The sequence below is a fragment of the Equus przewalskii genome, chromosome 7, assembly GCF_037783145.1.
Source record: "Equus przewalskii isolate Varuska chromosome 7, EquPr2, whole genome shotgun sequence".
Lineage (NCBI taxonomy): Eukaryota > Metazoa > Chordata > Mammalia > Perissodactyla > Equidae > Equus > Equus przewalskii.
In genome coordinates, this window is record NC_091837.1 from 13,215,760 (window position 1) to 13,230,773 (window position 15,014).

At 48.8% G+C, this 15,014-nt stretch overlaps 1 protein-coding gene across 1 annotated transcript in view; it reads left to right on the forward strand.

Moving 5' to 3' along the window:
* SVOP (SV2 related protein) overlaps window positions 1–15,014 on the forward strand; it is a 65,500-nt gene that overhangs the window by 26,980 nt on the left and 23,506 nt on the right. The window contains exons 6-7 of the mRNA XM_008520935.2: window positions 6,533–6,657; window positions 14,530–14,593. Of these exons, the coding sequence (XP_008519157.1) occupies window positions 6,533–6,657; window positions 14,530–14,593 (189 nt within the window). The remainder of the gene's footprint in view (window positions 1–6,532; window positions 6,658–14,529; window positions 14,594–15,014) is intronic.

The following is a 15,014-nucleotide window of genomic DNA, read 5'->3' on the forward strand; positions in this document are numbered from 1 at the left end:
GGTAGAGACAGACATTGTCTGTCTTCCTCTAAAGTGGACCATCTCTCCATCCAGCAAGATGGTGCCCCGGGGCCCACCGTGGGAGCCCGCTCATTGAGGCGCCCTGAATTGTCTGCCTTCCCCGCCCCTCCTGGGATCTCCAGCTAAATGAACCATTTGGATTAGAATCCTTGTCTCAGGGTCTGCTTTTGGGGAAGCCCAGCCTAAGATATGATGTGAAATGGGTTTGCAAACAAAAAGGGAGCTGACAGGTCTGGAGCCACCTTGTGCTCTTACTGTTTTATTTGTTATTTCACGGCTTGGAGGGTCCCCTTTGTATTTTGTGTTGCTCTGGTTTCGTTAGACTGCGCTTGGACTCTGACTCTTTCGGTGTGTGAAGCTACAGCCCCCCATCTACCAGCCTGGGGCTTTCGGGAGAAAGGCTTTACAGACCCAGGCGAGCTTCCCTTGGTTCTGTGCCTGGCTCAGGAAAAACCGCCACTCCATTTGTGCACATTCGGAGCTGTTGCGCTCCCTGACAGCTTTACCCTTCTCTTTCGTGGGCTCTCCTCATCAGCCTGCAGTTTCTCCAGAGGCGGGGGGGTGTCGTGGTTATGTTCTGAGGCTCTGAAGTCAGGTGGACCTGGGCTCACTCTTGGCTCTGCCACTCCTCGCTGTGTGACCTTGGGAAAGTGAATTGACCTCTCTGAGTATTAATTTCCTCATATGTCTAAAGAAGAAAATAACATGGGAGGGTTCTCCATTGGAGAATCTACAAGGGAGGGTGAATCAAGATCATGGGTGTGAATGACGTTATATGACGCTGGCTGCATCACAGGCACAGGACGCATGTGAGCTGCCATTGCAATGATGGCATTTCTAACAAGTTGCCAGGGGATGCTGATGCTGCTGGTCCGGGGACCACATTTTGAGAACTGTTGGCTTAGACTAATAAAAATCTACTCCTGGAGCTGGGAATGGAGTGGATATCTAAACAAACTTAGAATTCTGTCAGGAAGGAAGAAGAGCATAGGGACGCTGGGTGGGTAACAGGCAAGGTCCGCCACAACCAGCATGCCGTGGACCGAAAATGCAACAGCGCCTCGCATGGCAGTCACGGTACCAGGCATGACCCATGCATTAGCTCACCCACCCCTTCAAAACCACCGAAGTAGGTACTATTATTACTCTGATTTTACAGAAGAGGAAACTGAGGCACAAAGAGCGGGCAGCTTGCCCGAGGCCACACAGCTTGTCTGACACAGAGCCAGGTCTCACTCCTTCTAAGTCTAGGCCCGTCTTAACCGTGATGCTAGTGGCTCGAATCAGAGATGCTCAATAAATGAGGATGTGTTGGCTCAATAAACGAAGCAATGTTTGAACAGTACTGGAGCTCATTCTTCCTCGTCTCGCTGCATTGCCTGGGACTGCCCCGCCCTGATTTCAGTATTTACCTGAGGGGTTCAGCTAGACAAATGCAACATTAACATAAGATCATTGCGAAAAGCATCAGCTCCGAGGCCAGACCACTTGGGTTCAAATCCCAGCTCCTTCACTAATTGGCTGCGTGACTTTGGGCAAGTTACTCAACCTCTCTGTGCCTCAGTGTCTTCATCTGTAAACGGGATCATAATAGTCTCTCCCATTGGGCTGTTACAAGGAGCAAATGAGTCCTTGTACAGAAAGCTCTTGGCACAGGGGAAGCTTTGCATAAATGTCCATTTTTATTTCTATCATTTGCCAAGCTCATGGTGCCCATAAATGGCAATGCCGGTATTAAAATGTGGTGTGTCTGGCTCCCGAGTCCACATCCTTCACCCTGACCTTGGCTGCTGGGAGACGTAACTGATTGATCCCCCAGAATTCAGTTGATCAGTAGGACATTCATCAATCCCAAATAGGTGGAGCTTGGGGGCTGCCTATAGAGCGCTCTTCCTGCTCTCCAGACCAGCTGCTAAATTCCGCAGCCAACATAAGGCTGGCGCGACCGGAGAGAGAGGAGAGAAAGAGCCCCCGGATCCAGAGCCTCCTCCTGCCCAGCGTGGCATTCTGGCCCAGCCACAGGGAGGGGCATGAGGAGCCAATGACGAGGCTTGCCCAGAGCTCCTCCAGAAACAGCGGGCGAGCCGGGCAGCTGGAGAGCTCTGGCAAGCATGGAGCATCTCCTCTCAGCTCCTTGATCTGCCTTTGCCCAGCTGGGAGGTTTCTGTGAGGGCGTCCGCTGCCTGACTTTGCAGGGCAGTCACAGATGGGGTTAGGACTCGGTGGGCCACTTCGATTCCTGCAGAAGTTTCTACAGCTTCTAGGGCTTGTGGCAGCTACAGAAAGAAAGGGCAGCTGGGGGGAGGCGGCCTTGTAGGGATGGACATACACACTGGGACATTGGGTTCATGGCCCATTGCCCCCCGTCGGGCAAGGTAACCTTGGGCAAGTTGCTTCGTCTCTCTGAGCCTCAGTTTCCCCATCTGCACAGTAGGGTTGATAAAAGTAGGAGCTCATAGGGCTGTTGGAGAATTAAATAAGAAAATGGATGTCATGCACTTGGGATAGTATTTACCGATGCATGGTTAGTCTGCGGTCAGTGGTAACTGTTATTGGTTGGAATTCAGGGGAAAAAACTTCAGAAGATGGTCAGGTCACTATCTAGGTCAATGGCTATAGGTCCGTGTCATCTGTAAGGAGGAAGGGAAGGTAGCTGGCAGGCACAAGTCCTCTCATCGCAATATTTTGAAGATCCTGGGTCCCCTTGCCCTGGGACTGTTTTCCTTGGACTTGAGCCTGACTGGAGAATACCAGGGGGCTGAGTCAGACGGCCCCGCAGGTGCCTGAGTGATGCTCGCGATGATGATATGGGCCCGCTCCTCTTGGGGTTGCAGGTCTGGCACCCAGGAGGCAGCAAGACTGTCAGCTTCTTGGAGCAGGAGCTGGAAGCCTTCCAGCCTGCAGGTTGCAAACTGGTGAGCCCTGAGCCAAACCTGGCCCACGGCTGTGTTTTATTTATCCCATACAATGCTTTATAGGATTTTGAATCAGTTGCCTCCATTTCAAAAGTGACATATTTTGCATAAAAATAAAAAGCTATGGGTTTGTTTTTTTTTAAGCTGAATTGTTTGGCAGCCTGGGATCCACATTCTGTGGTGGTAACTTTTGGGTAGAGCAGAGTAGAGGCTGACGAGGGCAAGTCCACTTCCGTTCACACGGGCCCACCTGTCCTTGCTGCGTGACACCTGCGTCATGCACGTATGTTGGCTGCCAGAGGTAATGGAGAGCCATCAGGGGCCCCGGCAGAGGGGAGTGGCTCGTTCAAAGTATGGCATTTGGGGTTGGAAATCCTGGCTCCAGTTTTGACTCAGCTGATCTTAAACAAATCACTCAACTACTTCGATCAGCTGTGCTGATTTGTAAAGTGGAAATGAAAATAACAACTTAATTCCACATGCCACTGTGGGGATCCGGTGTAATGATGTGAGCGCGATTTAAAAATGCAAATGAAAGTTCCACGAAGTCAGAGACTCTGGCTGTCATGTTGCCTGCCGTAGCCCAGGACAAAGCTGAGTACCTAGCAAACAGCAGGCATTCAATAGATGCGTAGTGAATGGATGAATGAATGAATAATATATATTAGTACCTCAACTGCCAGGTATACAACAGGTACTCAATACATACAGAGTGAACAAATGAGTGAATTAATGAATGATACATATCAGTACCTGTAGTGCTGGGCACACCCAAGATGTTCAATGCATGTATGTTGAATGAATGAATGAATAATATATATCAGTTCTCTAGTGTCTGGCATACAGCAGGCACTCAATACATGCTTATTGTTGAATGAGCAAATTAATGAACGTATAATGGCTATACATCCATCTCTAAAGCCTGGCATACAGGGGATGCTCAATAAATAAATATGGAAGGAAAGAAGGAAGGGAGGGGCTAACAATCTTAAAGGCAGGACAGATGTTGGGCAGAACGACAAGTGTAGTTAGTGAGGAGCCCAAAGGACATTTCTGCAGAGTCCCCGAGCAGCGCTTAGATGGGGCTTGCTGGCAATGCCCGTGCCTTTGCAATAGCCGTGACCTTACTTACAAACGGTTGCTGAGTCCTCATTTTCTGGGCAGCTGGAAAGCCCTGGCATCAGTGGGCAAATGCAGAGCCAGCTGCACTGTGACCCAACAGGACAGGTCAGCATGCCTGCCTTTGCTGCCTGGCATGCGGTCACGGGTGACCTCACCCAGCTAACACAGGTCTCAGGCAGCCCCGGGGGAAGCTCAGCGGCCACGCCCCAGCCTGGGCACCCTCTTCTCCCCACTTCCCCTCCTCCTGCTTCGTCTCCTTCTCTGCTTCTATTTTTTCTGCTGCTAATGATGTCCTGTTTCTGATTCAAGACTCCTTGGGCTCCGAGGAAGAAAATCTCTACTAGGTTAGTTTCAGCCAAAAGCAAGGAATTAAGTAGATGTGTGGTGGGTACCAATTTCATAGCCGTGGGTTTAGGGCTGCAGAAATGTTGCCGCTTTATTATTGCAATAGATCCAGGGTTTCCTAGACTTTAATCCTTCCTGTCCCTTGTTCTCTTATATGCTTAATGACTTTCTTTATATCAACTTTTTTTTTTAACTTTAAATGCCTCGTTTTGGAAAAGGAAACTTCATAGAGAGTCTTAAATGGGAGATCAGTAACAATTGCCCTTAGGAGAAAATGTCCGCAAAAAGAAATACAACGAAAACAGTACAATGTTGTTAAATTCTAGCTGGTATGGTTGCCCCACTGCCCTCTCTGGTACAAAGAGAGATTCCTAGTTGTTTTAAAAAGGCCTTAAAGACAGACTGGTACTACACAGATATTTTCTCTTGGAGCAGAAGAATGAAGATTGAAATGAAAAAGAAATAACTTTCTTATGAGATGATGCAAAGTTATTTAAAATGTTCTCTCTACCACCTAAAATCATTTTCCAAAAGACCTGACCTCATCTGGTAGACCTGCAAATTTCCTCTCTAGTCCTTTTAACTCAGTTTAAGATTTGGAAGCTAAAATCATACCTTCACACGCCCACCCCTCCCCTGCATCGAAGTGGCCCCAGGGGGTCTGGTGAGTGAATTCAACCCTGGAGATGTGGGAGGGTGGCTCCAAAGAGAGGTGCCGCGACCTCATGTCGCAATCTGAAATTCACGTGAAATTGTCTTTCTACTCCATAATAGGTCTCCTGTTGGTTGCCATATAAAAGTGATACTTTAAATTATGTTCCGCCTTACTTTTTTGCCACTCTCTAAGGGGAATTAACACTAAGAACATGCACCATGTTTATCTTGCCAGCACTGTGTCCCTCAGTGGTTCTCAACCCCATCAAATACAATGTCCCCTTTGTTTAAAAAAAAAGTTACAAAAATATTTAATAATGCCCCTCATTATCCAGAAACAATTTCAAAGATAAAATAACCTAGACATGCACATAATTTAAAAAAGAACTCAGTTATAACGTCCTAACTATGAAATGGAGAATTTTTAAAAGGAGGCAATTCATAAAACAAGATTTATTTTCAATATGCAAATATTCACACACAACTCTGCTGAGATCATAAAAGGAAGTCGTTAATATTTGCCCCGATTATAAATAAGCTTGGATTTAATGGAATATTCTTGATGCTTTTTCTATATATTTGACATTTTGCAATAAGGTTCAGATCAGTCTATTCATAGATACCCACAGAAGCCCTGTGAATGCAGATGGACGTTGAAGTTCTCACTCCCTGACTCAAACACCACGCGCAGCGTTGCCATTGGCAACATGGTTTGCTGAAATGATGAACAATTTTGTAAAGTTCTGGATGAAACAAAGTACGATTTTCTTTTGATTGACCTGGAAGTTGCATTCCTGAAAAATCGTGTGTATTTAAACTATACCCCTCAAAAATCCTGTTTAGGGGCCGGCTCTGTGGCTGAGTGGTTAAGTTCGCGCGCTCCGCGGCGGCGGCCCAGGGTTCGGATCCTGGGCGCGGACATGGCACTGCTCATCAGGCCATGTTGAGGCGGCGTCCCACATCCCACAACCAGAAGGACCTGCAACTAAGATATACAACTGTGTACACGGGGGGTTGGGAGAGATAAAGCAGGAAAAAAAAATATTGGCAACAGTTGTTAGCACAGGTGCCAGTCTTTAAAAAAAAAAATCCTGTTTATATGTAAAATTGACTGAAGGCCTACATGCAGAGAATCATAAACGGAGTTTTCGGCTGCCTGACAGTTGAGTGGGAAGTTCAATTCGAGATGGAGCAGGACGCAGGACAAGTTTTTATTGGATCTCATGCCTGTGGGTCATCTAACATCTCTGGACCCTGTCTACGAAATGCCAATCACTGGGACAACCGCGACTACCCAGCGATTTTCCTGCACATCCCCTGGGATTGGCAACACCCACACAGAGAACCCTGGCATCCCCTTGGCTGTGGGGGCTACCCTTTAACACGACCCTGTTGGTGACTTTAAACATGTGCAGGGGCCACGTGACCCGGAGGTGCTGAGAAGCCTTGTGACTTGATGTCTTTCTTCTCTGCAGGGGCTGAAAATCAGCGTGCTGTGGACCCTGTACTACGGTGTCCTCAGTGCCTTCGCGCCCGTGTACAGCTGGATCCTGGTGCTCCGGGGCCTGGTGGGCTTCGGGATCGGAGGGGTCCCCCAGTCGTAAGTAAATCGCCGGCTCTGGCCATCCAGCCAGAGCAGGTCAGCTGTGTTCATGGCCTCAGGGAGATGCAAAGACGGCTCCACCAGGCTTCTGGTGTCAAGGAGCCTTGACGTAGCCAGAGAATAGCATCGTTATCAGTATCGCAATGACTAACAAAGGCAAAAGCAACACATTAGCTGGAAGATCGTAAATGGGAAATAATAACAAAAATAATAGATGTAGCACGGATGGAACATTTCTCTTTGACCCATCATAGCAGCCCCGGGAAAGGTGTGTTAGCGAATTAGTGTAATCTCTGCTCCACAGTGGAGGAAACTGAGACGCGGTGGGCAGAGTCATTCGCCCAAGTCTCGCAGTGTGTGGGTGGAACTAAGAGCCTGAATGTGTCCGCCTGCAACATCCGTGCTCGTCTCCGCTGCGCGCTCTCGCCCTCCTCTAGCCTGAGCACGAGGCAGGGGTTGGGGCTCACCACGTGCGAGCCGAGTGTCATTTTGTCGTTGCTGTTGTGGAGGTGCTGAGAGGAGTCGAAGTTGTAGGAAGAAGCCCCTCTCTCCTGGTGAATCCTAAAGCGGAGATTGGCAGGTGATGACACGTGGGCCGATTCTGACCTGCCGACTGGTTGTGTAAATAAAGTTTTATCGGAACACAACCTCGCCGTTCATTTGCTATTCTCTGTGCCTGTTTCATGCCACGGCAGCAGAGTCGGGTGGTCTCAGGAGAGACTCAGACTTGCAAAGCCTGAAATATTTACTATGTGGCCCTTTCTGGAAAAAGGTGTGTTGACCCCACCCTAAAGGAGGAGGATGAACACCCAGTATGTAGCGTTTGCTGAGAAGCAGGTGCTGTTCTAAACGAGTACCCCAGATCATCTTATTTAATCCCCCAAATTTCCCAATGAGGTAAATCTTATTATTAATCCCATTTGACAGGTAAAGAAACTGAGGCACAGAGAGGTAAAGTAACTTGGCCCAGGTGACACAACTAGCAGAAAGCAGGGCTGGAATCTGAACCCAGATCCTCTAACTCCAGAGCTTGGGATCAAACCTTTGCTATTAAGGACGTAAAGGATTTAGAAAGACCCGGAAGGGGGATGGGGAAGATGTGGGGCGTTTCGTAGGAAAGGATCTACATGAAAAGAGGAAGCTGTGGCTGAGTCTGAGGGAGGCTAATGTCCAGTTTGGCTACCTTGTCAGGCTGCAATATGAGAATTGAAAGCTGACGTTGGACAGATAGACCAAGGCAAGCTTGTTAAAGGCCTTGAATGCCACGCCAAAGGGATTGTCTATAGGCAGTGGGGAGCCACTGAGAGTTCTTGAGCAGGGGAGGTATTTTAGAAGTATTAATCTAGCAATGGTGGGTAGGATGAGTTGGAGGTAAGAAATCCTATTGGAATAGTTTATGGAAATTTTGCACAAGGACCAGGTAGTTCCCTTCCAGTTTCTTTGTTCACTCAACCAATATTCTCGAGCACTTGCTATGGCACAGGCCTGTGCTCGGTGCTGGGGATACAGCAGTGAGCAACCAGACACGGTCCCTCTTATGGGTTGGGGTCCTGGGAGACAGACTCTGAGATAGGGATTTGTGTGCAAGTGGTTTTGGGGATCAACACCTGGAAGGGAGCGAGAAAAGCATGAACGGGCAGAGGGAGAAGCTGAGTCGTGAACCAATTGTGACAGAGGCCTCCGCTGGTCCCATAGGGGTTCCAGAAGCTGGGATGGCCTTTTGGGGCTGTTCCAGAATGAGGCCTGGGGGCTGGACCTTTGTACTCTCGCATCAGCCACATTGCATGTGGGCTGCCCTCCAGGTGGGAGCATGACCTTGGCCAAGGAGCGTGCAGGGGACTCAGCTATGAGCTCTTAGCAGGTCACACTGCTGCTCATTCCAGAAGGACGGTGTGCCTCGGTCCTGAAGGCTGAGTCCAGGTGGTGTGTCGCAGCATCCGCTACCGCCCGCCCCTTGCACCTCTTGGATGCACTTGCTTCATAAAAGTTCACCCATATGGATTATCTCCCTCCTCTGCTTCCCCTTCCAGAACCCCTTCACCCTTGGCTAGCACTTCTGCTGATCGAGATGGTTTACCTGACAGGGTGACCTAGATTCCACGCACGGGGCTGCCTGGTCACCATGCCCTTCTCAGGCCGTTGCTGCTGCTTGTCCATTTAACACCAGTACTGGGCAGAGGACTGCCAAGAGATGTCCAGTGTGCAACCTTGGTGCCCCATTAGATAGCAGTAGCCTGACCACCTCCTGATGCTCAGGATCGATTCCTCAGACAGAATGCTCACTCTCTTTCTTGCCTGCTCATTTTTTGACACGAGGAACCCAAAGTCACATGTGGCAGGTGTTGCTTAAAGTCTAATTGCACTCTTGCTGTGTCCCCTGGGGGAAGCATGCCCATTCTGGCAACCAAGACCTCTAGACCCACAGAGCCTGGAAGTTGAAGGATGGAGGAAACACAAATTCCCCCAAGTGGGTCACTGGGAATGATGACATGAACGCCACTCCTACTCAACCCTTTGATTTTCAGACCGATATGTCCTTTCTACACAGCACCATATAATGGTCATTGATTTCAGTGTGTATGGTGTCCTGGAAGACAGCACCCCTTCCTCACAGGGGTGACACCCCCACAGCATCTTCAAAAGGCTGTTCAACACTCTCTCGGGCCAGCAGCTCAGAGTAGCATGGCGTGCGATGGGACCAGTGGATTCCATGGTCCTATGCCCATTGCTGCATCTCCTTTGTTATATAGCTCGGCTCCCTTGGTCCCATGCACTGTTGTGCAGGGTCCCGTGTCAGAGGTCAAATACCCTGAATGCTCTCGGGTAATGGCTGCCTGAGACCCTGAAGGCAGGAGAGGAAAACCAACACCCAGAATATGTGCCAATTCCAGTCAGGATGAACCACTGCTCCTTCCAAAATGGAAGGAGTCCATTGTAAACAACCTGCCACTGATGCCAGGGGATGGTTTCGTCCTGGGGTCTCTGCGTTGGTCCCTGTACAGGCAGATTGGCTCTTCGGCAGGAGAAATAGCAAAAGCGGCCTTGGCGGGCGAGGATCTGGGCGTTGTGCCGCTGTAGTCCCTGCTCCCCAAGGGTTGACAGTCCAGTGACTGACCCCTTGAGCCTGTGAGTGTCGCGACCGGGGCAGACTGGGAGGGCTGATCTAGAAGCAGTGTGGTGAGACTCTGACATCGGATTACCTGGGTTCGAATCTTGGCTCTGTCACCTAATCTCTGTGTGACCTTAGGCAAGGCACTAAATCTTTCTACACCTCAGTTTCTTCACCTCTAAAATGGGGGTGCTAACATACCTACCTCTTGAAGTCCCTTAGAATATTAAATGACAACATATGTGCAGTGCCCAGGATGGAGCCTGGCAGAGCGCTTGACAAACGTCAGCACGAAGGCTTTGGTCAGAAGCTCAGGCATCCGTGTGATGGACGACAGACTCAGTCTGTGATCGTGGAAAGGACAGGTGGGCAGGGGAGGGGCTGTGACCACGTGGCTTTAACACAGGAACCAATCCCCAGGCTCTTACTGCCACTTAGCGTCTGGAAGGCCAGCGAGTGGCTCTCCATTCTCCTCCGTCCTTCCCTCCCTCACTCATTACTGATCCCTCTCGGGCTCTGCAGAGTAAGCATGACATCTGCTCCTGGATCTGGGATGGGCTCAAAAACCACTGGAGCTTGAAGCAGAGACCATTAAGCCAAGCCCATAAATCTGGGCTGGCAGGGGCTTGTGGCCAACCCGCTGCACTTCTGGCCCGACTCCAGGAATCCGTGCAGACACAGCCACTGCCCCATTCATGAGCCGTTCATTGACAGGGGACAGGTTTGCCCTAGTGGCTGGAAGTACACATCAAATTCCTTTCCCAGAGATGCTCAGGCAGACGACAGCAGAACCACCCTTCCAGCAGCCACCTGGAGTTTGTTCCCATAGGAAGGAAGGAAGAGGAGCTAAGCATTCTGAATGGCCACCGTGATCCTTGTTCAGGGTGGTGGCAAGACAAGTGCTATTGTCTACTTCTTCCTCCAGATTTTCTGGCAATGACATAAAAGGTATAAGAAATAGAATAAATCGTTGACAGTGCTGGAAAGCAAGAAGTGGGCCATCAGAGGACCAGGCATTTTGAGGAAGCTTTGGAAAATTGTAAGCAGATGGCATCGCAATGGCAGAGTAACTAGAGCGGAGAAAAGACAGCTCTTAAAACTGCAAAGGGGAGAGATCTTCACGGAGAGCGGACAGGACACCAGAGGAAGAAAGTAAAGGACGCAGAGCAGCCAGGAGGGCCTTTGTTCCCTACCTTTATGTCATGAGGGTCTTCAGCTGGCCTGCCTGCCCCCTCCTCCCACACACAAAATCTCACACCTCCCTAGCTTAGCTGTTCATTTCTTGAACCCCACCGTAGCCCTTCTGTCTGTTTCTTGAGCTGTTACTACATTCCAGCCTCTGGACCATGCGCTTTATACACGTGACCATTTTAAAACTCACAAAACCTGAGGACATAGATACTGTTATCTCCATTTGACAGGTAAGAAAACTGAGGCTTTAAAGAAGTTGAGTAACACGCCCAAGGTCACACAGCTAGTAAATGGCAGAGTTGAGATTTAAATATCATTTGACCCTCCAAACATATTCTCTTACCCCCTCCGCTCTGTAGCTCTTTTTTCCATAAGGAGAGAGGATACAAACCACAAACAAAATTACAGAAGAAACATTTAGCCCCCCAGAGAGCCGCTGGCTCCCCGGCACTTCCACGCAAGCCATTTACATAAAAATACTCATGTCTTGGTTATGCAATGTTCCTATCTAGTTATAAAAATAGCTCTTAAGTTCATTATTTGAAACATTTAGTCGAAGGTATTTTTCTGTAACTAAGAGTTTCCATTCATATAGAATAGCTTTGCCCCATTGAACGACCTCACCACGAATCAGCTTCTACTGTATAATTTTTAAAAGCTCAACAATCAGAAGTCCTCATAACGTATTCTGAAGTTTTAGTATAAATACAAATTATGTAAATCAGGGGTCCAGCTATTGCCTTTCTGTGTCCCTCCTTCTCTTCCTCCCTTCCTTCTTTTCTTTCTTCCTTCCCCCAAAGTAGGGGTTCACATTGGTTCCGGTGACAACAACAAAAGTAGTATTAATAGTGATGATGATCATAGTGTCCACTTAGTGCTTACTGAGCACTAGGTGCCGTGCTGAGTGCTGTCTTCACACTACCTCACCTAGTCCATTGAACCACCTTACTATCCCCATTTTACAGATGAGAAAACGGGCTCAGAGGTCATAAATGACTTGCTTAAGGTCAGATGGTCATTAAGTGGAGTGCAGAGTGACCTTTTGCTTTGTAACAAACCCACCCCAACCCTTATGGCTTCAAACAATGATTTATTTAACCCACGATTCTACGGTTGGACAGTTTGGCTGTTCTGGTCTTAGTGGGACTTACTCATGCATCTTTAGTCAACTGGCTGGTCTAGCACGGCCACACGGTCTCACCCATGCTCCACACGCCGCTCTTCCTCCAGTGGGCTAGACCCGGCCACCTGGTCCCAGGGCACCTGGGCAGGGCTCCAAGAGAGCAAGCAGAAGCCACAAAGCCTCTTGAGGTGCAGGCTTGGAGCGGGCACAACATCACTTCTACAACATTCTATTGATCAAAGCAAGTTGCAAGGCCCAGAGTCAAGGGACAGGGAACGAGACTCTGGGTGGAGTGAGATCCTAAGTCACCGGGCAAGGGAGCGTCGACACAGGGAGAGAAAACAAGGGGGCAGCTTCTGCAAACCGTCTACCACATGGAGAAACTGCGTTCACGTCCAGTCTGGCTGATGCTGACGCTCTTACGTTTGAACAAATATTGTGAAAGCCTTCTGAGCTTGTCGAGTCGGAAGGTCCTGGTAAATCGTTAATCCGCTGGGTCCGTGGTTCTGATTTGGAGATGATTCTGGGAATGCAGGACTGGTGGGTGTGAGCAGGTTCCCGACCCTTTAATTAAGGCAGGAAAGAGGAATCACATTTAGGATGCCAAATAATTACATTTTCTGTCTGCGGTGGAGCATCAAGAAGGAAGAGAGAGACTTTAATTCAAGCAAGGCAGTTAAATTTAACTTTATTTTTATCATTACAAACAATACATTTTTTGCTTTAGGAAATTTAGAAAATGCAAATAAGCACCAAAAAAAATGATAATCACCTCTAATTGTGCGCATCGCCTCACAAAAATAAACAATGTCCCGGCTGGCACCCAGGTAGATGGCTTATTGGTTCCAGTAGAGGGCGCTGTGGACTTCAGCAGAAACGCCACCTCCCCAAGATGCTGAGATGGAAAGCTGCCTTAACTGGCACCCGAGCTGTGTCTTAGCCGCTCTTGAAGATTAATACCCAGCCAGCTGCCCGCCTGTCCTACCTTGAAACCTGCCTCAGAAGGTTCTTCAGATCGGTCTCCAATGACCTAGCTCACAAACCTGTTGTTGGCACTGCTCCTTCCCCGGAGATCAAGCAGAAATGCCAGATGGAGCTCACAGGTCATTTCTTTCCAAGCATGTGATGCACATGGCAAATCTCTAATTGCCAAGTGCTGTAAAGGCAATTAGTTGCCGTGGGAGTTTATTTACGCCAGTATCAGCTGCTTCTCATCATCGCTAATTCTTCACCGCTCATTCTTTTATTCTTCAGTGTGATTGTAATGATCACCACACTCTGGGCGAAGGACAAGCAGCTCGTCTTCATAATGCACTGGCTACAAATAACGGTCAAATGCGGGGCACCACAGTTACAGGAAAACATGTTTCTTGTGGCACAGGTTGCAAAAACAGGAAATAGAAACAATCTATTCGTCAACAGGGCTGCAGCTGTTCAGAAATGATGTGGTGGATCTATGTTATTAATATGGAAAGATTTCCAAACTGTCCAGACATGGGACAGTCGGAGCATCGAAAGAATAATGGCAGTGATGGATTACAACCCATGAAATAAAATAGGAATCCACAAGTGTGTACTGATTAGAGGAATGGACAGATAGATAAAGGGGAGAAGAAAGGAAGTCTCTTCCTTACACTAGAATATCAACTAATAAACGTAGAAAGAATTATGGAAATAGAAAATACCGTTTGTCACCATCATAGTGGTGGTTGATTCAGGCAGAAATAGTCAACGCATGGGATGCTCAAGCTGGTGACGAGAGGTTCTGTGGGGAACAGGATATTGGCATAATCTCTGAATGCTCCCCCCGGAAGTACTCATTAATCACAAATGGAAAAACGATCATGCCAGAGTGGAGATGTCTGTCAGACAGCTGGATCAGTGATGGAAGCTGGCATCACCAGTGACAGGAGGGATTGACACCACGTCCCCGACGTGAGGCACTGGGAAGAGTTCAGCATCGTTTCTGTGGGGTTCCGGCCAGGAAAACATGGCCTGCGTCTGGTCACAGGGAGACATCAGATGGACCCAGGATGAGGGGCGTGCGACAGAAGGGAAAGCCCTTCCTCTGAGACTATTGGAGACTTGAGCAAGAGAGAAAACCTGAGGAACTGTTCTAGCTTGAAGTTGCCCATCAAACCGCCACCCTATTTTCCCCTGGACTCACTGGGTTGTGGGGAAGTAACAGCAGCCGTTACTAAATTCGAGAATCACATGGGGAGTCAGTTAAAAATGCAGATGCCACGGACCCACCCCTGAGACCTCTTTCTGAAGGCCTGGAGTGGGGCCTGGGCATCTGCATATTGAGCCGTTATCCCCGGAAATCCTGATGTCAGTGGTCCACAGACCACCCTTGGAGGAGCGTTGGCCCAGAACTGCAGAAAGCTTTAGCAATGTTCCCGCTCAGTGCTGACCGTAACCCCCTTTCTGTCTTTCACTTTCGCAGGGTCACGCTGTACGCCGAGTTCCTTCCCATGAAAGCCAGAGCTAAGTGCATCTTGCTGATTGAGGTAAGGAAGGAGGTCGGGGCTTCTGGAGAGCGCTCATTCTCCGGGCAGGCAGCTCTCAGGTGTCCTGAGCCTCAGAATAAGGGAAAGGTTTAAGAAAAATGTAACAGACTCAGTATGCAAAGACTTCAACAGATCAGTTACATTGATTCCGACATAGTTGTTTCGCATTATGGGCAAGTCCTTCAACTGAAAAGAAAATTCAATCTGCCATCCCTTTAAAAAAAATGGTGGCAGGTGGGCGGTACGTTCTTCTTGACCTGGCTTTCATCTGAGAGAGGGTGCTGCATGGTGCAGCTTGAGTGGCCCGAACTCCTGCTCCCTGCCCCTATCATCACCCTCCCCCATTTGTACCCAGGACCACTCGTGTCTTATGTGACGCTGCCTTAACACTCTCTCTGTCCAGCCAGTCCCTCTCAAGACT